The sequence below is a fragment of the Ranitomeya variabilis genome, chromosome 3 (genome assembly GCF_051348905.1).
Source record: "Ranitomeya variabilis isolate aRanVar5 chromosome 3, aRanVar5.hap1, whole genome shotgun sequence".
NCBI lineage: Eukaryota > Metazoa > Chordata > Amphibia > Anura > Dendrobatidae > Ranitomeya > Ranitomeya variabilis.
Window position 1 is genome coordinate 645593123 of NC_135234.1, and position 27738 is coordinate 645620860.

At 42.4% G+C, this 27738-nt stretch overlaps 1 protein-coding gene across 2 annotated transcripts in view; it reads right to left on the reverse strand.

The window, feature by feature from the left end:
- STAT6 (signal transducer and activator of transcription 6) overlaps positions 1-27738 on the reverse strand; it is a 285544-nt gene that overhangs the window by 92292 nt on the left and 165514 nt on the right. For both annotated transcript variants that reach the window (XM_077297711.1, XM_077297710.1), the window contains 2 exons: positions 27053-27194; positions 4495-4636 (listed from right to left, as the gene is read on the reverse strand). In XM_077297711.1, the coding sequence (XP_077153826.1) occupies positions 4495-4636; positions 27053-27177 (267 nt within the window). In that variant the 5' untranslated portion in view covers positions 27178-27194. The remainder of the gene's footprint in view (positions 1-4494; positions 4637-27052; positions 27195-27738) is intronic.

Here is a 27738-nt window from a genome sequence, read left to right on the forward strand (position 1 = left end):
TTTATTATAGATTTACTTTAGTATGATGCTTTGATATTGCTGTATTCTGCTCAGAGCCCTCCTAATTTGAAGAGTCCATAATTGAGAGTTTTTAAAATAATAATCATGCTATCTATCCTTATAATCATGTTTTAGGTCCCTTGATTACATTTTGGTTACGGTATATGTGTGTATAGTCCTATACCCTCACCTTTTGATTAACTGACTTGACGACTTGACTTGTTATTATTTGCCATAGTGTGACTTAACATTGACCACGGTGTCTTTTCTTTTTTTGTTGTTTTTATATATGCGTATATATGAAGTGGGGGAAATAAGTATTTGATCCCTTGCTGATTTTGTAAGTTTGCTCACTGACAAGGACATGAACAGTCTATAATTTTAAGGGTAGGTTAATTTTAACATAGAGAGACAGAATATCAAAAATTAAATCCAGAAAATCACATTGTATAAATTATATAAATTTATTTGCATTTTGCAGAGAGAAATAAGTATTTGATCTCCTACCAACCATTAAGAGTTCTAGCTCCTACAGACCAGTTTGACGCTCCTAATCAACTCGTTACCTACATTAAAGACAGCTGTCTTACATAGTCACCTTTATAAGAGACTCCTGTCCACAGACTCAAATAATCAGTCAGACTCTAACCTCTACAACATGGGCAAGACCAAAGAGCTTTATAAGGATGTCAGGGACAAGATCATAGACCTCCACAAAGCTGGAATGGGCTACAAAACCATACATAAGAAGAAGAGTGAGAAGGAGACAACTGTTGGTGCAATAGCAAGAAAATGGAAGAAATACAAAATGACTGTCAATGGACATCGATCTGGGGCACCATGCTAAATCTCACCTCGTGGGGTATCCTTTATCATGAAGAAGGTGAGAGATCAGCCTAAAACTACACGGGGGGAACTTGATAATGATCTCAAGGCAGCTGGCACTACAGTTACCAAGAAAACCATTGGTAACACATTACGCAATAAGGTTTAAAATCCTGCAGTGCCCGCAAGGTCCCCCTGCTCAAGAAGGCACATGTGCAGGCCCATCTGAAGATTGCCAATGAAAACCTGGGTGATTCTGTGAGTGATTGGGAGAAGGTGCTGTGGTCAGATGAGACAAAAATTGAGGTATTTTGCATTAACTCAACTCACCGTGTTTGGAGGAACAGAAATGTTGCCTATGATCCCAAGAACACAATCCCCCCTGTCAAGCATGGAGGTGGAAACATTATGTTTTGGGGGTGTTTCTCTGCTAAGGGCACAGGACTACTTCACCACATCAATGGAAGAATGGATGAGCCATGTAAAGTAAAATCCTGAGTGACAACCTCCTTCCCTCCGCCAGGACATTAAAAATGGGTCGTGGCTGGGTCTTCCAGCAAGACAATGACCCAAAACATACAGCCAAGGCAACAAAGGAGTGGCTCAAAAAGAAGCACATTATGGTCATGGAGTGGCCTAGCCAGCCTCCAGACCTTAATCCCATAGAAAACATATGGAGGGAGCTGAAGCTCCGAGTTGCCAAGCGACAGCCTCAAAGTGTTAGGGTATGCTCACACAGGACGTTTTTGCTGCGTTTTTTTATGCTAATTTTCAGCTGCTTTTTACAGTACCAGCAAAGCCTATGAGATTTCAGAAATCTCATGCATGCACATTGGTTTTTTGTTTGATCAGTATTTTGTGTTTTGCTGTGTTTTTTTTTACATATAGCATGTCACTTCTTTCAGCGTTTTTGCTGCGTTTTTTCACCCATTCACGCAGGTATGATTATTTGCTGCGTTTTTGTTGCTGAAAATCCAAAGACATTAGCCTGGACAAAGAGAAAAAAAACACCCCAAAAAACGCACCAAATACACAACAAAGAAACGTACAAAAAATGCTCCTAAACCTGCGTTTTTGAGGCAGCTTCTTTCCTGCCAAGATGATCAGGATTTGCTGCAGAAAAAAATAGCAGCAAAAACGCCCTGTGTGAACTTACCCTTAATGATTTAGAGATGATCTACAAAGATGAGTGGACCAAAATTCCTCCTGACGAGCGCAAACCTCATTAACTACAAAAAATGTCTGTCTGCTGTGCTTCCAACAAGGGTTTTGCCACCAAGCATTAAGTCTTGATTGCCAGAGGGATCAATTACTTATTCCTCACTGCAAAATGCAAATAAATTTATATAATTTATACAATGTGATTTTCTGGATTTTATTTTTGATATTCTATCTCTCAATGTTAAAATTAACCTACCCTTAAAATTATAGACCGTTTATATCTTTGTCAGTGGGAAAATTTACAAAATCAGCAAAGGATCAAATACTTATTTCCCCCACTGTGTATATATATATATACTTATTTTTATTTATTTTTTTGTGTATATTATTTATAACTAATAACGTTTGGATATATTTATGTATATTGATTGTTTGCTACTTATTTAGTTTTTTTGAGAGTTATTTATACATTTAAATCAATTTTTTGGATAGTCCAAGAATGTTTTTCTAAGTTTTGGTGCCTTTAAGTATGGATATTTAGTATGAATTTTAGTTACTAAGTCTTGCAATATCGAAGCCACAAACTGAACCGGGACTACCCATGGGTGAGTATAATCTTGTTTGTTTTTCTCATTTTTCAGGTTACATCAGGGGCTTATCTACAGCATTACAGAATGTGGTAGATAAGCCCCTAATGGCGGTGCCCACAGTTTATAGCGGCAAAATGAGGTGACAGATTCCCTTTAAGTTCCATTGAAAGGGTCAATAAGCCCAAGATACAGGGAGACTGGAGAAATATCTTGCCATGGTTAATTTCCCATGATGAGCCAAAAAAATCAGCGTTTTACAGTTCCTTTAAAGTGGATAAGGATTACAGAAATCTCATGCCCACTTGACCTGCGGTGCATGTTGAAAAACTGCAACATGTCAATTTCTTGTGAGTACGTACAATGCGTTTTATCAGCAGGTTTTTCCCATAGACTAGTATTAAATTCGAAAAATCCGCAGTTAAAAAGTGCATATACCGTACATTTTTAATATGTAGAAACTCACTAAACCGCATGTAATCCACACATGACTGTATCAGTAAGGTTTTGCCACAGCCAAATACCAGGAAATATCAAAAACAATACAGCATGACATATCAACAAGAGACAAAAAAAATCACGTGTAAAAAGCGAGCTAAAACACAAGAAAAAAACTGAAGTAACCTAATGTACCCAAATGGGGCAAAAATGCTACAGAAATTCTGATACATAAAAAAATCACCAAATTCTCATTGTGTGAACGTATCCTAAAAGGGAGACTTTTTGCATCATGACATGTTATAGACGCCACCCGAAAAGTGTGAACCTAAAAAATGATTTGCCTTATTCTTTATTAATGCCATAAAACAATCTTACTTTTTTGCTACTACTTTGTATATTCATATATATATTGCTTGTGTGATATGTCCCGTGTTTGGATGGGTGTTCTCTGGTTTCCGCCCACACTCCAAAGACATACTGACAGGTAAATTAAATTGTGAGCCATAATTGGGACAGTAATGTTAATGTCTGTAACGTGCTCTGTAATTAATTATATAAGTGAGTAAAATAAATTAATAATTACATCATCACTTGCTTGAGTAATGCCGATATTGATGGTACAATACGATTACATATACAAGTGCTTCTCACTAAATTAGAATATAGAAGTAATACATGCATATATATAGTATGTATCGCTACAAATATGGAAAATTGCTTCTCACATAATTAGAATATCATCAAAAAGTTAATTTATTTCCGTTCTTCAATACAAATAGTGAAACTCATATTATATAGACTCATTACAGAGTGATCTATTATAAGTGTTTATTTCTGTTAATGTTGATGATTATGGCTTACAGCAAATGAAAACCCAAAATTAATTTTCTCAGTAAATTAGAATAATTAACAAAAAGCACCTGCACAGGCTTCCTAAGCGTTTACAAAGGTCTCTTAGTCTGTTTCAGTAGGCTCCACAATCATGGGGAAGACTACTGACTTGACAGATGTCCATTAGGAAGTCATTGACACACTCCACAAGAAAGGTAAGTATTTTTCCATCTGTTTCTAATCACTTTTCCACAAGTTTTTCAGTTTTTTTAACATTGCAGGTTGACAATGAAAAAAATCACAACCTGCCTGCTTCCTTCACTTTAGTATGAATGCATCTTTACCCTAAGACTTGTAATAAAACTAAAAGAAATTATTGTTACTACCACTAGAATGCTTGACCATTCCAGTGTGGTGGAGGTAGTCACCACCAGGACCAGAAATGATGATGTGCTGTCCATCGGTTATCTGACAGCTACAGAAAATCAGTCTCGATAGTCAGGTCAGGTCACTGAAGACATCATCACTTGAGGTCCTGGCAGACACCACTGCAGAAGAGCAGCATTTGAGTAATAAGTAACCAGTATTTCTTTATTTTATAGTGATCCTTACCCTGAAATAATTTTGTAACATTTTCATGAAAACTTACCTTAATTTTTTCTGCCCATTGAAAAAACAAATGTCCATCACTTCCACAACTCTTTGCCACAGTCTCAAGTTTTTCCACCAATTTTGTTAAGGTAGAACTTGCCATTTCAATGCAAAAAGTATCTTCTCCCATCATGTGTTCCCTGTAAGGACAAATAGAATACATCAGCATGACAGAATCTTTATCACATGTACAGTATTTACGGGGCAGCATGGTGGCCCAGTGCAGCGCTGGGGTCCTGGGTTCAAATCGCACCAAGGACAACATCTGCAAGGAGTCTGTATGTTCTCCCCATGTTTGCGTGGGTTTCCTCTGGGTTTTCCGGCTTCCTCCTACACTCCAAAGACATACTGATAGGGAATTTAGATTGTGAGCCCCAATGAAGACAGTGATGATAGTGCATGTATGCAAATTGCCTCTTCTGAGATAGTGCTTGTAAAAAGCTGTTGAATTAATGGCGCTATATAAGGAAGCAAAATACATAAATAAATATTTATGGTGCTTGAACCCTCTAGGTTCAAGCAACATATTGTAATCCGATTTCTTTTATTTTATTCTTCTTCTCCGCGTTTTCCGCAATTAATGCGGCCAGAACCGCTCGGCGCAGAGACCCCGTTCAGGCGGCGTTTCGAAGCCCTCGGTGGGGACAGGTGTGCTATGTATTTTTGGAGTCGATCCGATTTGTAGTTTTTAAAAAAATCGCATTTAAAAAAAAATTCCCATAGGAATTAATGGCGACCTTTCCATGACCCCCAACTTGACCTTCCAAAGATGGCAGCTATGCAAATGTACGGTGTCCATTTTAGGACATGATCATTTATCAAAGTCAAACATCAGAATAAAGTGACAATGACACCCTCCCATCCCGTGTGTGAAAAGTAAGTGCCCCCCCCGGCCCCGTGTGTGAAAAGTAAGTGCCCCCCGGTCCCGTGTGTGAAAAGTAAGTGCCACCCGGTCCAGTGTGTGAAAAGTAAGTGCCCCCCAGTCCCATGTGTGAAAAGTAAGTGCCCCCCGGTCCAGTGTGTGAAAAGTAAGTGCCCCCCCGGTCCCGTGTGTGAAAACTATTTGCTCCCCGGTCCAGTGTGTGAAGAGTAAGTGCCCCCCGGTCCCGTGTGTGAAAAGTAAGTGCCCCCCAGTCCCGTGTGTGAAAAGTAAGTGCCCCCCGGTCCAGTGTGTAAAAAGTAAGTGCCCCCCGGTCCCGTGTGTGAAAAGTAAGTGCCCCCCGGTCCCGTGTGTGAAAAGTAAGTGCCCCCCGGTCCCGTGTGTGAAGAGTAAGTGCCCCCCCGGTCCCGTGTGTGAAAAGTAATTGCCCCCCAGTCCAGTGTGTGAAAAGCAAGTGCCACCCGGTCCCGTGTGTGAAAAGTAAGTGCCCCCGGTCCCGTGTGTGAAAAGTAAGTGCCCCCCGGTCCAGTGTGTGAAAAGTAAGTGCCCCCGATCCTGTGTGTGAAGAGTAAGTGCCCTCCCGGTCCCGTGTGTGAGGAGTAATTTCCCCCCGGTCCAGTGTGTGAAAAGTAAGTGCCCCCCGGTCCTGTGTGTGAAAAGTAAGTGCCCCCGGTCTAGTGTGTGAAAAGTAAGTGCCCCCGGTCCCGTGTGTGAAAAGTAAGTGCCCCCCGGTCCCGTGTGTGAAAAGTAAGAGCCCCCCGGTCCCGTATGAAAAGTAAGTGCCCCCCGGTCCCGTGTGTGAAAAGTAAGTGCCCCCGGTCCTGTGTGTGAAAAGTAAGTGCCCCCCGGTCCCGTGTGTGAAAAGTAAGTGTCCCACGGTCCTGTGTGTGAAAAGTAAGTGCCCCCCGGTCCTGTGTGTGAAAAGTAAGTGCCCCCGGTCCTGTCTGTGTGAAAAGTAAGTGCCCCCTGGTCCCGTGTGTGAAAAGTAAGTGCCCCCCGGTCCAGTGTGTGAAAAGTAAATGCCCCCTGGTCCCGTGTGTGAAAAGTAAGTGCCCCCCGGTCCAGTGTGTGAAAAGTAAGTGCCCCCCAATCCTGTGTGTGAAGAGTAAGTGCCCCCGGTCCCGTTTGTGAAAAGTAAGTGCCCCCGGTCCCGTGTGTGAAAAGTAAGTGCCCCCCGGTCCCGTGTGTGAAAAGTAAGAGCCCCCCGATCCCGTGTGTGAAGAGTAAGTGCCCCCGGTCCCGTTTGTGAAAAGTAAGTACCCCCGGTCCCATGTGTGAAAAGTAAGTGCCCCTCTGGTCCCGTGTGTGAAAAGTAAGAGCCCCCCGATCCCGTGTGTGAAAAGTAAGAGCCCCCCGATCCCGTGTGTGAAAAGTAAGTGCCCCCCGATCCTGTGTGTGAAGAGTAAGTGCCCCCCGGTCCCGTGTGAAAAGTAAGTGCCCCCCGGTCCCGTGTGTGAAAAGTAAGTGCCCCCCGGTCCCGTGTGTGAAAAGTAAGTGCCCCCCGGTCCCGTGTGTGAAAAGTAAGTGCCCCCCGGTCCTGTGTGTGAAAAGTAAGTGCCCCCCGGTCCCGTGTGTGAAAAGTAAGTGCCCCCCGGTCCCGTGTGTGAAAAGTAAGTGCCCCCCGGTCCCGTGTGTGAAAAGTAAGTGCCCCCCGGTCCTGTGTGTGAAAACTAAGTGCCCCCCGGTCCCGTGTGTGAAAAGTAAGTGCCCCCCGGTCCCGTGGGTGAAGAGTAAGTGCCCCCCCGATGCCGTGTGTGAAAAGTAATTGCCCCCCGGTCCAGTGTGTGAAAAGCAAGTGCCCCCCCGGTCCCGTGTGTGAAAAGTAAGTGCCGCCCGGTCCCGTGTGTGAAAAGTAAGTGCCCCCCGGTCCAGTGTGTGAAAAGTAAGTGCCCCCGATCCTGTGGGTGAAGAGTAAGTGCCCCCCGGTCCCGTGTGTGAAAAGTAATTTCCTCCCGGTCCAGTGTGTGAAAAGTAAGTGCCCCCCGGTCTTGTGTGTGAAAAGTAAGTGCCCCCGGTCCAGTGTGTGAAAAGTAAGTGCCCCCTGGTCCCGTGTGTGAAAAGTAAGTGCCCCCCGGTCCAGTGTGTGAAAAGTAAGTGCCCCCCGGTCCTGTGTGTGAAGAGTAAGTGCCCCCGAATCCGTTTGTAAAAAGTAAGTGCCCCCCGGTCCGTGTGTGAAAAGTAAGTGCCCCCCGGTCCCGTGTGTGAAAAGTAAGTGCCCCCGGTCCAGTGTGTGAAAAGTAAGTGCCCCCGGTCCCGTGTGTGAAAAGTAAGTGCCCCCGCTCCCGTGTGTGAAAAGTAAGTGCCCCCCGGTCCCGTGTGTGAAAAGTAAGAGCCCCCCGGTCCCATGTGAAAAGTAAGTGCCCCCCGGTCCCGTGTGTGAAAAGTAAGTGCCCCCCGGTCCCGTGTGTGAAAAGTAAGTGCCCCCCGGTCCCATGTGTGAAAAGTAAGTGTCCCACTGTCCTGTGTGTGAAAAGTAAGTGCCCCCTGGTCCTGTGTGTGAAAAGTAAGTGCTCCCGGTCCTGTGTGTGTGAAAAGTAAGTGCCCCCTGGTCCTGTGTGTGAAAAGTAAGTGCCCCCCGGTCCAGTGTGTGAAAAGTAAATGCCTCCCTGGTCCCGTGTGTGAAAAGAAAGTGCCCCCCGGTCCAGTGTGTGAAAAGTAAGTGCCCCCCCGATCCTGTGTGTGAAGAGTAAGTGCCCCCCGGTCCCGTTTGTGAAAAGTAAGTGCCCCCGGTCCTGTGTGTGAAAAGTAAGTGTCCCCCGGTCTTTTGTGTGAAAAGTAAGTGCCCCCCGATCCCGTGTGTAGGAAAAGTAAGTGCCCCCCGGTCCCGTGTGTGAAAAGTAAGTGCCCCCCAGTCCCGTGTGTGAAAAGTAAGTGCCCCCGGTCCCGTGTGTGAAAAGTAAGTGCCCCCCGGTCCCGTGTGTGAAAAGTAAGTGCCCCCGGTCCTGTGTGTGAAAAGTAAGTGCCCCCCGGTCTGTGTGTGAAAAGTAAGTGCCCCCCGGTCCCGTGTGTGAAAAGTAAGTGCCCCCCGGTCCCGTGTGTGAAAAGTAAGTGCCTGCCGGTCCTGTGTGTGAAAAGTAAGTGCCCCCCGGTCCCGTGTGTGAAAAGTAAGTGCTCCCCGGTCCCGTGTGTGAAAAGTAAGTGCCCCTGGTCCTGTGTGTGAAAAGTAAGTGCCCCCCGGTCCTGTGTGTGAAAAGTAAGTGCCCCCTGGTCCTGTGTGTGAAAAGTAAGTGCCCCCCGGTCCCGTGTGTAAAAAGTAAGTGCCCCCGGTCCTGTGTGTGAAAAGTAAGTGCCCCCCGGTCCTGTGTGTGAAAAGTAAGTGTCCCCCGGTCCTGTGTGTGAAAAGTAAGTGCCCCCCAGTCCTGTGTGTGAAAAGTAAGTACCCCCCGGTCCTGTGTGTGAAAAGTAAGTGCCCCCGGTCCTGTGTGTGAAAAGTAAGTGCCCCCGGTCCTGTGTGTGAAAAGTAAGTGCCCCCCGGTCCTGTGTGTGTGAAAAGTAAGTGCCCCCCGGTCCTGTGTGTGTGAAAAGTAAGTGCCCCTGGTCCTGTGTATGAAAAGTAAGTGCCCCCGGTCCTGTGTGTGAAAAGTAAGTGCTGCGGTAAAGCTGGCAGCGCTGTTCAAGCACCATGTATTTCCTTCAGGAAATGCTCATCTAGTTATGAAATGATCTCAGAGGTACATGAAACAAATTAATGTGCTAACAATCAAATAATGCGACTATGGAACAGAATTACTATTTTTGGTGCTCCACTTTGGAGGAGAATGTCGCATCTACTTTTAGACCTCATTATTATGTGTCTAAAACACGATTTGGGCCCCACTTGAATGACGTGGCTTCACTGGGAGGATAAAGCTTAGCTGCAAGAGGGCATATGCCTTAAAGGTCCAAAGTACAAAGTCATCTTTGTCCTAAATCCCTATCTATTTATTGCTGTAATCAAAACTATTTTCTAATATAGTTGAATTCAAAATTCCCTATTCTTCCCTAACTACACTAACTGCTTTTCTATGTTATTCTCTTTCTTTTTTAATGATGCTTCATTTTAGAATCCCAGTGCATACTTGGATACTCAAAGTGTCATCAGAGGGCAGAGGCTGTGTTCACTGTCATAGACTCTGCTCCCTCCCTGAAGCAAAGTTTCATCAGTGACTCTTGGTTCAGGGGCTGGGTTAGTCCCTGCATGAGGTGCACTCTCTGTTGCCTGCTCAGATCAGCAGTAACGAGTCGGCAGCAGATCACATTGTTAGTGTGCGTTGTCAGAATACCTGACATGAAAAGATCAGTGACGTGACTTGTAGGAGTGTGATCAAACAGGAAGTGAAAAAAAAAAGGAAAAGAAGTTACCATATATAGTGTACAGTGCCTTGCGAAAGTATTCGGCCCCCTGGAACTTTTCAACCTTTTCCCACATATCATGCTTCAAACATAAAGATACCAAATGTAAATTTTTGGTGAAGAATCAACAACAAGTGGAACACAATTGTGAAGTTGAATGAAATTTATTGGTTATTTTAAATTTTTGTGGAAATTCAAAACCTGAAAAGTGGGGCGTGCAATATTATTTGGACCCTTTAGCTTAATACTTTGTTGCACCACCATTTGCTGCGATTACAGCTGCAAGTCGCTTGGGGTATGTCTCTATCAGTTTTGTACATCAAGAGACTGAAATTCTTGCCCATTCTTCCTTGGCAAACAGCTCGAGCTCAGTGAGGTTTGATGGAGATCGTTTGTGAACAGCAGTTTTCAGCTCTTTCCACAGATTCTCGATTGGATTGAGGTCTGGACTTTGACTTGGCCATTCTAACACCTGGATACGTTTATTTGTGAACCATTCCATTGTAGATTTTGCTTTATGTTTGGGACCATTGTCTTGTTGGAAGACAAATCTCCGTCCCAGTCTCAGGTCGTTTGCAGACTCCAACAGGTTTTCTTCAAGAATGGTCCTGTATTTGGCTCCATTCATCTTCCCATCAATTTTAACCATCTTCCCGGTCCCTGCTGAAGAAAAGCAGGCACAAGCCATGATGCTGCCACCACCATGTTTGACAGTAGGCATAGTGTGTTCAGAATGATGAGCTGTGTTGCCTTTACGCCAAACATATCGTTTGGCATTGTTGGCCAAAAGTTCGATTTTAGTTTAATCTGACCAGAGCACCTTCTTCCACATGTTTGGTATGTCTCCCAGGTGGCTTGTTGAAAACTTTAAACAACACTTTTTATGGATATTTTTGAGAAATGGCTTTCTTCTTGCCACTTTTCCATAAAGGCCAGATTTGTGCAGTGTATGACTGATTGTTGTCCTATGGACAGACTGTCCCACCTCAGCTGTAGATCTCTGCACTTAATCCAGAGTGATCATGGGCCTCTTGTCTGCATCTCTGATCAGTCTTCTCCTTGTTTGAGGTGAAAGTTTAGAGGGACGGCCGGCTCTTGGTAGATTTGCAGTGGTATGATACTCCTTTAATTTCAATATGATCGCTTGCACAGTGCTCCTTGGGATGTTTAAAGTTTTGGAAATCATGTTGTATCCAAATCCAGTTTTAAACTTCTCCACAACAGTATCACAGACCTGCCTGTTGTGTTGCTTGGTCTTCATGATGCTCTCTGTGCTTCAAACAGAACCCTGAGACTATCACAGAGCAGGTGCATTTATACGGAGACTTGATTACACACAGGTGGATTATATTTATCATCATTAGGCATTTAGGACAACATTGGATCATTCAGAGATCCACAATGAACTTCTGGAGTGAGTTTGCTGCACTGAAAGTAAAGGGGCTGAATAATATTGCATGCCCCACTTTTCAGTTTTTGAATTTCCACAAAAATTTAAAATAAGCAATAAATTTCGTTCAACTCCACAATTGTGTTCCACTTGTTGTTGATTTTTCACCCAAAATTTACATTTGGTATCTTTATATTTGAAGCATAATATGTGGGAAAAGGTTGAAAAGTTCCAGGGGGCCAAATACTTTCGCAAGGCACTGTAGTTAGGGAAGGATAGGGATTTTTTTTATTAAAGTAAATTAAAAAATAGTTTAGATTATGGCACTAAATTGTTAGGGATTTAGATGGAAAATGACATTGGACGTCAGACCACCTCTTTAAGATTTAACAAAATGCATCAAATTGCACCAGAATTTAGACATCAAAAATATCCAACCCATAGAAGAGGGTGTAAAGTTAGGTAAAAGTGTCTAAGATAAGCCAAATTTATCAGCATGAGCTACTGTGATAAATGTGACTGTTGCACAGGATTAATAAATCTGCTCCTATGTGTTTTCATATAAAGTTGAAACCAGAAGTTTACATACACTATATACAGTAAATAGACACAGATGCATGGTTTTCTCAATATCTGACATGAAATCAGAATAAACCTTTCCTGTTTTAGGACAATTAGAATTACCATAATTATTAATATTTGCCAAACGCCTGAATAATGAAAGAGAGAATGTTTTATGGCATTTTTATTACTTACTGCATAGTCAAAAGTTTACATATATTCCATTAGTATTTGGTACCATTGCCCTTAAACTGAATTACTTGGGTCAAACGTTTGGGTTATCCTTCCACAAGCTTCTCACAATAGGGCCCATTCCTCTTGACAAAACTGGTGTAACTGATCCAGGCTTGTAGATTGCCTTGCTTGCATCGGCCTTTTCAGCTTTGCACATAAATTTTCAATAGGATTGAGATCAGGGCTTTGTGATGGCCACTCCAAAACATTGACTTTGTTATCCTTAAGCTGCTTTATTACCATTTTGGCAGTATGCCTAGGGTCATTGTCCATTTGGAAGACCTATTTCCGCTCAAGCTTTAACTTCCTGGCTGATGTCTTGAGATGTTCCTTCAGTATTGCCACATAATCTTCTTTTCTCATGATGCCATCTATTTTGTGAAGAGCACCAGTCACTCCTGCAGCAAAACAATCCCACAACATGATGCTGCTATACCATGTTTCACAGTTGAGTTGGTGTTCTTAGGCTTCCAAGTTTCTCCCTTTTTCCTCCAACTATGGTCATTATGCTCAAAAAGTTCAATTTTAGTTTCATCAGACCACAGGACATGTCTCCAAAAATTAAGGTCTTGGTTCCTGTGTGCAAGCATTAATCTGGCTTTTTATGTTTCTTTTGGAGTTATGGCTTCTTCCTGGCAGAGTTGCCTTTCAGCCCATGCTGATACAGTACTCGTTTCACTGTGGATATTGACACAATCTTATCAGCTTCCGCTATCATCTTCACAAGGTCTTTAACTTTTGTCCTTGGGTTGATATGCACATGTCGGACCAAAGCACGTTCATCTTTGGGACACAGAACCCGTCTCCTTCTTAAGCGGTATGATGATATTTCCATCTTGTATGTACTTGCATATAATCGTTTGTACAGATGAACGAGGTACCTTCAGGTATCATGAATTTGTACCCGAGGATGAGCCAGAGCGAATCCACAAGTCTCTTCCTTATATCTTGGCTGATTTCTTAAGACTTTCCCATGATGCTACACAAAGAAGCAGTGTGTTTCAGGTGTGCGTTAATATACATCCACAGGTCTGTCTGTAAGCAACTCCGATGTTACCAGAAGCTTCCAAACATATGACATCATCATATGGGCAGTTCAGAATTGTTTAACCCCTTATCGACCGCCGATATGCCTTTTAACTGATTAACTATAGCGTGAGCACTACTACAGAAGTTGCCAAAGTAGGTTCCCATACCGTAGATAATAATATAATCTTGATATGCCTTTTAACGGCGGCAGTTAAGAGTACTTATTCCTCAGTGCCGCTTTTATAACGGAGCTGAGAAATAAGGTTATAGCGCCCCCCTACTGTCGGAAATTCTCTGGGGTTTCGGCTACCAGGTGTAGCTGAGACGTAAGAGAACATGATTCGGGTCAGTTTCTACCAACCTCAGTGTTGTGATCACCGTTATTCACTGAATAACGGCGACCGCAAAATAAAAAAGTCCAATTTCCCATTTAATTTCTGTCTCCTCTGACACGATCTAGCACATCAGAAGCGAGAGAAATGGGGTTCCCCAAGCTTCCCCGGAGCTTCCTCCGAGCATCCCTGGACCCTCCTGCATCCCCTGGTCCTGTCCCCCAGCCGTTGAAGAAAATTGAGGGAGCATGCGCAGTACACCCGCCAAGATCTGCCGGCCAGCAGCAATATTTCCTATTGGTTCATTTTGATCACTGTGATAGACCCTATTATGGTTAGGGGTGTGTTAGGGTTAGGGTTGTGGTTAGGGTTATGGTTAGGGTTGGGATTAGGGTTAGGGGTGTGTTGAGGTTGGGGTTGGAGTTAGAATTGGGGATTTCCACTGTTTAGGGACATCGGGGGTCTCCAAATGCGACATGGCACTCACCATTGATTCCAGCCAATTTTGTGTTCAAAAAGTCAAACGGTGCTCCCTCCCTTCTGAGTCATGCCATGCGCCCAAACAGTGGCTTTGCCTCACATACGGGGTATCGACGTACTCAGGAGAAATTGCACAACAAATTCTGTGGTCCATTTTCTCCTGATACCCTTGTGAAAATAAAAAAAAATTAGCTCCAAAATAAATTTTGTTTGTGAAAAAGTAAAATGTTCATTTTTTCCTTCCACATTGCTTTAGTTCTCGTGAAGCACCTGAAGGGTTAATAAACTTCCTGAATGTGGTTTTGCTCACCTTGAGGGATGCAGTTTTTAGAATGGTGTCACTTTTGTGTATTTTCTGTTATATTGACCCTCCAAACTCACTTCAAATGTGAGGTGATCTCTAAAAAAAAGGGTTAGTAAATTCTGTTGGGAAAATAAGAATTGCTGGTCCAATTTTAACCTTTATAATGTCCTAACAAAAAAATTAGGTTTCCAAAATTGGGCTGATGTAAAGTAGACATGTGGGAAATGTTATTTATTAAGTATTTTGTGTGACATATCTCTCTAATTTAAGGGCACAAAAATTAAAAGTTTGAAAATTGCAAAAATGTTCTAAATTTTTGCAAAATTTCCTTCTTTTTAATAAACACAAGTTACTGTATATAGAAGAAATTTTACCACTAACATGAAGTACAATATGTCATGAGAAAACAATCTCAGAATCAGTGGGAAATGTTGAAGCGTTCTAGAGCTACAACTTCAGTCATCAGGATCTTGTCTAGAAAAGACTGTCTCCTAAGACTACGCAAGAAAACCTTGGCTGAAAAAAGTCCATTTGTGACTTTAAAGCTCCACAGAGTCTAATAGCTGGAACTGGCGAAAAGGTGGTATATAAAATTGTTTCCTTATAGACAAATGAAAATGTGCTACCGAGTTCATGCCTCAAAATAACGCTATACACACCTACACTATGAATGACACCAGAGATCCCCGACCTTTTTCAGGTCACAAGTCACTTTAAAGATGGCTGGTGATATTAGAACCGTGCTATATATTTAGAGGAAAAAGTCTGTTAAAGTGGATCAATTCATTAAAAATCACTCAGACATCCTTGTTGAATATATGAGTTGTATCCATTTTTTTTCACTGATACAACATATACTCATAATTAGTGATGAGCGAGTGTACTCGTTGCTTGGGTTTTTCAGAGCACGCTTGGGTAGTCTTCGAGTACTTGTGAGTGCTCGGAGATTTAGTTTTTGTCGACCCCCACAGCTCCATGATTTACGGCTGCTAGCCAGCCTGAGTATATGTGGGGGTTGCCTGGTTGCTAGGGAATCCCCTCATGAATTCAAGCTGCCTATCAGCCATAAATCATGGAGCTGTGGGGTCGACAAAAACTAAATCTCCGCGCACTCACAAATACTCGGATACCACCCGAGCGTGCTTGGGAAAACCCGAGCAACGAGTATACTAGCTCATCACTACTCATAATTATCTATGGGGTTGTCTTTTTTTTGTGGTATCATGGATGAAATAGGCCAATACAAGTCTATTGGTCGGTGCAAACACGTACCACACTTGGTTGGCATCAGAGTGCAATTTGTGTCCTGTCCATACTTAACATGGCTAAGGATAGAAGTTTTGTAATTTATTATGAACGAGGGTTCCTTTAAATGCTCGTTTAACAATAATTATGTGCTGTACACAATGTGCCTATCACCTGATGAATGAGAAAAATGCTAATTTATTAGGTGAAATTATTTTTAAACAGGCTTAAAAGTCATCGTTTTCAGTAGCGCATCATCCTGTGTAAACAGGACCTGCGCTGCCGAGAACCATGGCAGCCTATGTGCAGTAAACTATCTATTACAGGTCTACCTGTATAAATAGGCTTTTAACTAATCAGTAAACAGTAGTCGTTTAGTTCCCCAGTCAATCTGTGTAAACAGACCCTTAGATGTATTAACATGTCATAGTCCATGAGCCAAGAACCAAATTTGACGATATCGGTACCAAGCGGAGTGACTAATTCTCTTTGGTATTTTTAGGTAGATGCATGTCTGTAGTTTATTTTTTGATATGATAGCCCTTACATATACGTAGCTTATTAACCCCTTCAGCCCTAGGCCTATTTGTACCCAAGTGCCTAAGCCAATCTGACCTGTGCCACTTCATGGGCTAATAACTTTGGAACGCTTTCACCTATCCAAGCCATTCTGAGATTGTTTTCTCGTGACATATTGTACTTCACGTCAGTGCTAAATGGGAGTCAATATATTTTACCTTTCTATATAAAAAAATGCTAAATATTCGGAAATTTTGGAAAAATCGGCAATTTTTTAACTTTGAAATTCTCTGCTTTTTACAAAAATACTGATACCCCCCATAATAGTTATTAATTTACACTCCCCACATGTTTACTTCATATTGGCATCATTTTGAAAATGAAACCTTATTGTTTTACGACGTAATAGGGCTTATAGTTTTATGCGCAATTTTTCACATTTACAGCAAAACCCACTTTTCAAAGGACCAAGTCACTTCTGAAGTCACTTTAAGGGGCTTACATAACAGAAACCACCCATAAATTACCCCATTTTGCAAACTACACCCCTCAAGCTGTTCAAAACTCATTTTTAAAAACTGTTAACCCTTTAGGTGTTCCACAGGAATTTTAGCAGAATGAAGGCGAAATTTCAAAATTTCATTTTTTTTCCAGATATTACATTGTAATCCAATTTTACCTGCAACCTAGCAAGGGTTAACGGCAAACCCAAACTTGGTTACCCTAATTCTGCAGTTTATAGAAACACCCCACATGTACTCGTAAACTAAAGTATGGGCACACAGCACAGCTCAACACGGAAGGAGCGCTATGTGGTTTTTGGGTGGCGGATTCACTGGAAGAAATCTAGGGGGCCATGTCACATTTGAAGGCTGCCTGAGGTACCCCCACAGTGGAAACCCCAAAAAGTGACCCTATTTTGGAAACTACACCCCCAAGGAATCTTTTAGGGGGTATAGTGACCACTTTGACCCAACCAGTGTTTCACAGTAGTTGGAAACACTTGGTTGAGAAAATGGAAAAAGTGCATTTTTTACATGAAGGTGTCATTTTAGGCTCATTTTTTTATTTTTAAGAGGTGTACCAGCAAAAAATGCACCCCACTATTTGTTCACCAATCTCTCCCGAACACAACAACACCCGATATGTTGTCGTACACTGCAGTATTGGGGAACGGCAGGCCTCGGAAGGGAAGGAGCGCCAAATGACTTTTGGAGTGCAAATTTTACTGGAAGAAATCTAGGGGGCTATGTCACAGCAACTGGATGCTTCACCTAGGAGCAATCCGACAGATGATACCATGGTGTTTTGCCTATGACAAGGTCAACTATGCCCGATACCTAACCTATTACTATGCCACAATGTCTCGGCTGCCCATAGAACACCCAGAGGTCCATGAATACTTCATGCAAGGTGGCTTTTCGGTCCAGATCGGTAGCAAGAATCCTTTTGGACGAATTCCTGTGGACCAGACCATTGAAGAGACAATCAACAAAGACACCCAGACACCAGGGGGCACAAAAGGCTTCAGCCTCAAAGTTGGAGCTGTTTCCAGGTTCTACCTGACATCAGAGTACCGCAGTATGTACTTGAGGCAGCTGAGGGCCCTGGTAGGCCAACAATATACTGACTTCAGCCATTCAGACCTACAGGTGTCTAGGATTAGAAGAGATGAAGCCGATGTCCAATCTTTCGTTCAACTGCTGGAGACAGGTTGGGTGAACCCCTTCAACAAAGAGCATAATGGTGAACTTATCAGTTTGTCAACAGCGACTGTAGCACCACCAGATGTAGCCAAAGACCTTCAAGGGGCATACAGTATAGGAGAGGATGCATATCAAACATTCAAGGATGAGCGTTTGGGTACCGATAAGCCAACTACATTGTTTCATGACAAGATGACGAAGAACAAACTTAAAACGTTCTCTAACATCCAAATGAAGACACGCAGACAAGGTCTTGGCAAGGAGGTAATTTTGAAGGCTGACAGAAACCTATTTGGCCAGATGATACTTGTAGCTGAGAACAGAAAGCTACAAATGAGTGATGTCTTGACTCATCCCCTGGGTCCATTGCCATGGGCACTTGCCAATGGTGATGGGTCTATCCGCAAGACCAACAAGGCTGCCCTCGCAAGGGAGTTGGAGAGGAATGCTCGTCCTGCAGAAGTGATCCCCGAGCCCTCTGCAACCATCATTGATGGGATGAGCCTGGTTCAGAAACTGAAGGGAAACAATGCAACATTTGGCCAGCTAGCAGGCACAGCAATGAGTCGCGCTATCCATGAGGGTGCTAAGAGCAAGCGCATTGATATTGTCTTTGACGTCTACAAGGAGACATCCATCAAAGATACAGAAAGAGTCAACAGATATGAAGGCACAGGGATCCATTTCAAGAACATTCAACATGGGCACAACATCCAGCAGTGGAAAAAGCTTCTAAGTAGTTCCTCCAACAAGGCAAGTCTCATAAAGTTTCTGGTAGAAGAATGGAAGGCGAAACACCACAGGGAGAAGCTTGAGGAGAAGGAGCTGTATGTCACATGTGAGCAGCTCTGCTTTAAGATCACCAAAGAACAGTGGGAAGAGGCTGCTGACCTTAAGTCAAATCAAGAAGAAGCAGACACACGCCTCATTCTCAATGCTCTTCATGCAGCAGAATCTGGTTACAAGTCGGTCATCATCACTTCGGAGGATACTGATGTCATGGTCCTGTGTCTGGGCATGTGCCACAAAATCCCATCCCACCTGTTCCAGAAATGCGGTACACAGAACCGGACAAGATTCCTGGATATCACCACTCTGAGCCGAACATTGGGAGGCAGCGTATGTGATTCATTGATTGGTATGCATGCATTTACAGGCTGTGACACCGTCAGTGCATTCGCTGGCCGTGGGAAGATGACGACACTCAAGCAGTTGAAGATGAACAAGACATACCAGGATGCCTTTCAGGAAGTTGGTCGTTCATGGGAAGTGTCTACCGAACTTTTTGAGAAGTTACAGGAAATCACCTGCCACATGTACCTGCCAACTACCCAAACAACTGAGGTAAACAGGCTCCGTTATCAGCTGTTCTGTGCCAGACGTGGAGTGGTAGAGTCAAGTCAACTCCCTCCTTGCCAGGACTGCCTTTTCATGCATGCACTGCGTGCAAACTACCAGGCTGCGATCTGGAGGAGAAGTCTGCAGAGCCAGCCATGGGTTGCAAACCCAACAGACTGCGGTTGGATGATAGATAACGACGGAAAGCTTGTTGTCAAGTGGATGCAAGGGGCACCAGCACCAGAAGCTATTATACAGCTACTGTCCTGCAAGTGTGTGCGGTCATGTGAACTTCCTCAGTGTACTTGCCTCAGCAATGGCCTGAAGTGCACAGACATGTGCAGATTACAGACATGCCAGAACAAGGGTACTGAAGACGAGCCAGTAGAACAACAGTCAGATTCAGAGTCCGATGTTGAAGATATTATGGAGTAACATATATATATATATATATATATATATATATATATATATATATATATATATATGCACATGACATGTTCAGTGTGTATTTACATAACTTGGATTAAATTTTGTTACAAATACTACATCTAGTCACTCCGGGTGGTACCGATATCGTCATATTTGGTTCTTGGCTCATGCTAAAATTCCTGTGGAACACCTAAAGGGTTAACAGTTTTTAAAAATGAGTTTTGAACAGCTTGAGGGGTGTAGTTTGCAAAATGGGGTAATTTATGGGTGGTTTCTGTTATGTAAGCCCCTTAAAGTGACTTCAGAAGTGACTTGGTCCTTTGAAAAGTGGGTTTTGCTGTAAATGTGAAAAATTGCGCATAAAACTATAAGCCCTATTACGTCGTAAAACAATAAGGTTTCATTTTCAAAATGATGCCAATATGAAGTAAACATGTGGGGAGTGTAAATTAATAACTATTATGGGGGGTATCAGTATTTTTGTAAAAAGCAGAGAATTTCAAAGTTAAAAAATTGCCGATTTTTCCAAAATTTCCGAATATTTAGCATTTTTTTATATAGAAAGGTAAAATATATTGACTCCCATTTAGCACTGACGTGAAGTACAATATGTCACGAGAAAACAATCTCAGAATGGCTTGGATAGGTGAAAGCGTTCCAAAGTTATTAGCCCATGAAGTGGCACAGGTCAGATTGGCTTAGGCACTTGGGTACAAATAGGCCTAGGGCTGAAGGGGTTAATAAGCTACGTATATGTAAGGGCTATCATATCAAAAAATAAACTACAGACATGCATCTACCTAAAAATACCAAAGAAAATTAGTCACTCCGGGTGGTACCGATATCTGGCCCGGCTCATGGACTATCAGGCCTGTGGACCATTGTTAGAACCACAGATGCCATGATAACTCTTTGGCACTCCTCTATTTGCATTGCAGACCTTTGAGTCCTCTGTTAAACCTTTTTAGTGCCACACTCAACAGTTTGGAGAATAAATGGATGGGATCAGAGTTTTTATTGATTCCGAGCACTGCACAGGATAACGATTGTAAAGCTAATTGGCGTTGGTGATGGCATAGGCGCAGTTCAGTTGCCGCATCATCACTGTTTTCTAGTAGTTCAACATATAGGAACTGTGATATACAATTTTAGGAGATGTACAGTTTTATATATCTACATAGAGTGCCATTACTTATTTTTGCATGATTGTACATAGTGCAATAATTACTTTACCAGATAAAAATGTTTTGAATGAATATTCAGAGTGAGAGTGAGAGTGAACGTACACAGAAATCAGAGGGCCCAAACTAGTTGGTAAATCCAAAAACCTGTGCAGCTTAGTGTAATAATTTACTAATATAATGGCATTGAGGGAATAAGTACCCTTAGTGGCCGCCGTTTTAATGAGTATCGGCAATCGATAAGGGGTTAAACTCTATGGAAACCGTGAAAAGCATTATGCATTAAAGTCCCCAGTGGGGGTGACATTAATAAAAAATATTTGCGCCTTTATTAATTTTGCGCCAAAAGCTATCATTTAATATTGGCATCAAAATTTACAACATTTGTGTTGCTTGCCGTTTTTAATTATTACTTTTGTGCATTTTGTGATAGACTTTTTAATCTTACTGCAGAGTTAATGTAATCTGAAATATTTTAGTGTGGCTCTTAAAGAAGCTCACCTGTGAAGTTTTTTTTGCCATTAAATCAATGTACTGTTAATATACAATGTATTCATACCCCGTCAACTTTTCCACATTTTTTCTCGTTACATCCACAAGCTTAAATGTATTTTATTGGGATGCTATGTGATATACCAACACTAAATAGCAAGTATTTGAAGTGTAAAGGAAATCACACATGGTTTTCTAATTATTTTAGAAATATGAATCTGAAAATTGTGACGTGCATTGGTATTCAAGTCCCTGTAGTCTGATACCCCTAAATAAAATCCTGAGTGACCAATTGCCTCCAGAAGTCACATAATTAGTATATTGAGTCTACCTGTGAGTAATGTATTCCCGGTATAACTATAACTAGGCATCAGAGGTTTGAAAACATTATGGATCAAACCAGCATCATGAAATTCAAGGAACACACCAGACGGGTCAGGGATAAAGCTTTGGAGACGAGTAAAGCAGGGTTAGGTTATAAAAAATACCCCAAGCTCTGAACATCACATGGAGCACTGTTCAATCCATCCTCCAAAAATGATACAACCAAGACATGTCTGTACACCTAAACTGACATCCCACGCAAGAAGAGCATTAATTAGACAAGCAGATAAGAGGCCCATGGTCACTCTGGAGGTGTTAGGTTGAACAATAAGAAATGTTCACTCTAGCTGCCTACCTCTGGCCTAATGGATATTGATCAGGTGCGTACTAAAGAAATAACATCAGATAACACACAGTCAGATGTAAACTCTCCTTGATCAATCTATGGCTCAGCTCCAAGGGCCTTTATTTAATGAGAACACAGGTTTATATAACCCCTGTAAGGGGGGCTCGGTTAGCTCTAAAATGGGAACGATCGGATGTATTCCATTGGTTAGTGGGTTCGGCAATGAGCAAGTACGTGGGCAGATCCATGAGGTCATCAGGGTGGGTTGGTCCATGAGGTCATCAAGGTGGCCGTCACTGTGGTTGGATCCATGAGGTCATCAGGGTGGGGGTCATCTTGGATATCAGCACATGGTGTGGTGAAACAGGAAATGGCAGCCATCTTTAGTGTCCCACTGATCATCTTGGATATCAGCACATGGTGTGGTGAAACAGGAAATGGCAGCCATCTTTAGTGTATTACTTTGATCTGAGAAAGCTTATGTAAGGTTAATTAAGTATTTGATCTTATGGCTCTCCTCAACAGAGGAGCTTCAGATCACAGGTCAGGTGGGAGAATCTGTCCACCAGACAACTATTAATCGTATACTCCACAAATCTGGCCTTTATGAAAGAATGGCAAGATGAAAGCCATTTTTGAAAGCAAGCCATAAGAAGTCGCATTTGCAGTTTGCAAAAAGCCATGTAGGGAACACAGCTAGCATGACGAAGAAGGTGCTCTGGTCAGATGAGACCAAAGTACAATAGAACTTTTTGGACTAAATGCAAAATGCTACAGTATGTGTAGCGGAAAATTAACATTGCGCATCACCCTGAAAACACCATCCCAGCCAACATACAGTTATGTGGTGGCAGCATCTTGCTGTGGGGAGTCTTTTCTTCAGCAGAGACACAGAATCTGGCCAGAGTTGATGGGAAGATGGATGAAATTAAATACAGGTCAATCTTGGAGGAAAACATGATAGACAAAGGTTGAACTTGATGGACCTTGGTCTTTTTTAAATCTATGTAACTATGTAACAAGAGGCTGCAAAAGACTTGAGACTGGGGAGCAGGTTCACCCTTGAGCAGGACAACGATTCTAAACATACGGCCAGAGCTATAATGGAATGTTTTGGATCAAAGCATTTTGATGTGTTTGAATGTGTCTATTTCAGTCAAAGTCCAAACCTAAATCCCATAGAGAACACGTGGCAAGACATGAAAATTCTCTATCCAAACTCACTGAGCTAGAGCTGGTTTGCAAAGAAACATGGGCAAAAATGTCAGCCTCTAGATGTGCAAATCTGGTATAGACCTACCCTAAAAGACTTTCAGCAGTAATTGCAGTAAGAGGTGGTCCTACAAAGTATTGACTACAAACGCATGTCTCAATTTTCAGATTTATATTTATAAAAAAATTTGAAAACCATCTATCATTTCCTTTACACTTCACAAATACTTACTAGTTTGTGATAGTATATCACATAAAATCCAAATAAAAACATGTGGAAAAGTTCACAGGGTATGAATACTTTTTGAATGCACTATACTCACCTACCGCTATCTTCTCCAGTATTCAGTACTGTTCCTCTCCTCTTCTCAGTGACGTCATTACTCTTCAGACTAGCCGGCCCATTCTCTGCATAAACCAGAAGACTCTTTTACAATGTAAGCCTATGGACTCTCATTCTGACACTCCATAAGTTTACTTTGTGTGATCCCGAGAGTCTGAAGAGCAGTGACGTCACTCAGAAGAAGAGCAGAACGGTGCTGCATACTAGAGAAGTCAGAGATGGGTAAGTTCCGTATTTTGTGGATTATAAAACGCAGCGGAATATAAAACGCACAGAAGCATTTACAACTATAGGTGAATCAATGAAGGAATATGAATCCCTCAATATCATTAGGAGAAGGCAGCAGTTAGAGGGAGATCCACTGCCAATCAAAAAACTTCCAATACCAGTACCACTGACAATCAGCAAAATAGACCTAATAAACATATGGGGGCCAGCATAAAAAAAAAACAAGTGCAATTAAAAAATACCCACTAGGCCCCACAAATACAATGGAGATCCATATATAAAAAAGGAACAATTTCACCCGTCAATTAGGGAGTAGGACCTCCAAAGTAGATGAAACAGTCTCCTAAGGAGCTGAAGGCATTGCACCATAGGAACAGACTTCCAATTCAGGAGTAGAGATCAATATACCATTCCAAGTAAGGACCGCCTACCAATGGGTTTCATCCCACCAGGACTCATCAGGGGATATAGCAGCTGGGACAAGAGAGCTCCACCATGTTGGGTGTTACTCATAAGTAGTGTTGAGCATTCCGATGCTGCAAATATCGGGTATCGGCCGATATTTGCTGTATCGGAATTCCGATACCGAGTTCCGATATTTTGCGATATCAGAAATCGGAATCGGAAGTGTGCGGTGCGTATGGTTCCCAGGGTCTGGAGGAGAGGAGACTCTTCTTCAGGCCCTGGGATCCATATTCATGTAAAAAATAAATAATAAAAATAAAAAATATTGATATACTCACCCCTCCGGCGGACCCTGGCTCTTAGCAGTGCCTCCGTTCCTAAGAATGCAGGGAGTGAAGGACCTTCGAATACGTCGCGGCTTGTGATTGGTCGCGTGAGCGGTCACATGAGCGGTCACGCGACCAATCACAAGCCGCGACGTCATCGAAGGTCCTTCACTCTGCATTCTTAGGAACGGAGGCAGACGCTTGGACCGGTGAGAACCGGGGCCGTCGGAGGGGTGAGTATATCAATATTTTTTTTTTTTATTCTTTATTTTATACATGAATATGGATCCCAGGGCCTGAAGGAGAGTTTCCTCTCCTTCAGACCCTGGGAACCATTCCAATATTTTGTGTCCCATTGATATGCATTGGTATTGGGTATCGGTATCGGTGATATCTGATATTTTTTGGATATCAGCCGATCCAATCCGATACCAATACCTTTGCATATCGGAAGGTATGCCTCAACACTACTCATAGGCCTTCATCTCAGCGCTGAGATCTCATCTCCCGAGATCTTGGTGCCGAGATCTCCATCTGCACATGTGCCACCCCCAGCAGCCATTTTCCCAGAGTCCACCCACCATGTAAATGTGTGGGCCCTGGGCTTTCAACAAAATGTCGGTAGAGCTCCCGCACCACCGAACACCCGCAGCGCCACACCACACAACCAAACACCCCCTTATCCCACCCTGCAGCCTGCAGCAATGCTCCACTCTTGCCTCCTCCAGCAGCGACCCTGGGACCCTGCTCCACCGAGGCTGGTAAGGTATATCCGCATTATAAGACGCACCCCCATTTTCCTCCTAAATTTGGGGGGGGGGAAAGTGCGTCTTATAATCCGAAAAATACGGTATATTACCAAATACACAATATACTACATATTCTTATACACAAATTTAAAAGGAATCTGTCATCAGGTTTTTGTTATGTAATCTGAGAACAGCATGTAGTGGTAGAAACCCTGATTCTAACGATGTGTCACTTACTAGCGTATATGTTTCTGTTTCACTAAAATCAGTGTTTTATCAGCAGGAAATTATCACTATATGACTAGTTGTCATGTGTTTACTGTTCCAACCACCACCGATTTGCAGCTCTTTGTCAGTATACACTGTGTGCAGAATTATTAGGCAAGTTGTATTTTAGAGGATTATTTTTATTATTGATCAACAAACTATGTTCTCAATCAACCCAAAAGACTAAAAAATATCAAAGCTTAATATTTTTGGAAGTTGGAGTGGTTTTTTTTTTAGATTTGGCTATCTTAGGAGGATATCTGTTTGTGCAGGTAACTATTACTGTGCAGAAATATTAGGCAACTTAATAAAAACCAAATATATTCCCATCTCACTTGTTTATTTTCACCAGGTAAACCAATATAACTGCACAAAATTTAGAAATAAACATTTCTGACATGCAAAAACAAAACCCCCCAAAATTAGTGACCAATATAGCCACCTTTCTTTATGATGACGCTCAGCAGCCTTCCATCCATAGATTCTGTCAGTTGCTTGATCTGTTTACGATCAACATTGCGTGCAGCAGCCACCACAGCCTCCCAGACACTGTTCCGAGAGGTGGACTGTTTTCCCTCCCTGTAGATCTCACATTTTATGAGGGACCACAGGTTCTCTATGGGGTTCAGATCAGGTGAACAAGGGGCCATGTCATTATTTTTTCTTCTTTCAGTCCGTTACTGGCCAGCCACGCTGTGGAGTAGTTGGAGGCATGTGATGGAGCATTGTCCCGCATGAAAATCATGTTTTTCTTGAACGATACCGACTTCTTCCTGTACCACTGCTTGAAGAAGTCTTCCAGAAACTGGCAGTAGGTCTGGGAGTTGAGCTTCACTCCATCCTCAACCCGAAAAGGTCCCACAAGTTCATCTTTGATGATACCAGCCCATACCAGTAACCCACCTTCACCTTGCTGGAGTCGGAGTGGAGCTCTCTGCCCTTTACTGATCCAGCCTCTGGCCCATCCATCTGGCCCATCAAGAGTCACTCTCATATCATCAGTCCATAAAACCGTTGAAAAGTCAGTCTTAAGATATTTCTTGGCCCAGTCTTGACGTTTTATCTTATGTTTCTTGTACAAAGGTGGTCGTTTTTCAGCCTTTCTTACATTGGCCATGTCCCTGCGTATCACACACCTTGTGCTTTTTGTTACTCCAGTAATGTTGCAGCTCTGAAATATGGCAAAACTGGTGGCAAATGGCATCTTGGCAGCTTCACGCTTGATTTTCCGCAATTCATGGGCAGTTATTTTGCGCCTTTTTTGCCCAACACGCTTCTTGCGACCCTGTTGGCTATTTGCCATGAAACGCTTGATTGTTCGGTGATCACGCTGCAAAAGTTTGGCAATTTCAAGACTGCTGCATCCCTCTGCAAGACATCTCACAATTTTGGAAGTTTTAGAGCCCTTCAAATCTCTCTTCTGACCCATTTTGCCAAAGGAAAGGAAGTTGCCTAATAATTAAGCACACCTTATATAGGGTTTTGATGTCATTAGACAACACCCCTCCTCATTACAGAGATGCACATCACCTGATTTACTTAATTGGTAGTTGGCTCTCAAGCCTGAACAGCTTGGAGTAGGACAACATGTATAAAAAGTATCATGTGATCAAAATACAACTTGCCTAATAATTCTGCACACAGTGTATAATGTGCACAGAAAGCTGCCATTCAGTGGTGTGTGCGGGGTTATACAGGGCTAGATCTGCAGCAGAGAAAACTGTGATTCTGTCACAGTTGCAACCAGTAAACTAAGTGATACGTCACTGGAATAAAGGTGTCTGACCCTACATTATGCTGTGGTCAGACACAGCAAAACCAATTGACAGATTCCCTTTAATTAAAAAATAAAAAAGGCTTCATGGGAGCACTTCTTTACAATTAAAAATATATCTACTTACCATGGTTGATTTTCCAGCCATTCACCTAGATGGTGTCGGACTTTTGGGGGAAACCCACCATACAGGTTTTCAAAGTGCTCGTGGGGGATCTTGGACATATAGTTCCAGACTGAAACTTTGGCCATATTTGTAGATATTACTTCTGAAATAAAAGGCATAAAATACTACAATTAGCAACATACAATATGTACATAGTACAAGTCATACTGTACCGTATTCTATTTTATTACATAAATGTTGGCCCAAGTCTTATCTGATCTGTCTTTCTTAATCCAATCCTATTATCCGCTACTAGATCAGAAAGGATATTGGATAAAGGTCAATTAACCTGCTTGGAGAGGTTTTCCTGAACTGGTCAAAATTTGCCCAAGTAAGAAAATGAGATAAAATAGAATAGGAGATTATTTAATCAAGTACTGAGTTGGCTGCAGCCAGTCACTAACCTAATGGTAGACCTTTCTAACCAGCGATTGACTGCAGCATGCTCAGGTAGATAGCACATGTATGTTGTATTCAAGTAAATAATGAAAAACTGTGAGCTGGAACAGGAATTTTGCAGCACTTTTGTGATTTTCATCCCCTCAATGGGCAACCTGGTTAGTTCTGCTTGACAATTTACATTTGGCTGTAAACTTATCTGTGATAAAATGCACCAAAAAAAATATAAAACATTTTTGGTTCATTTT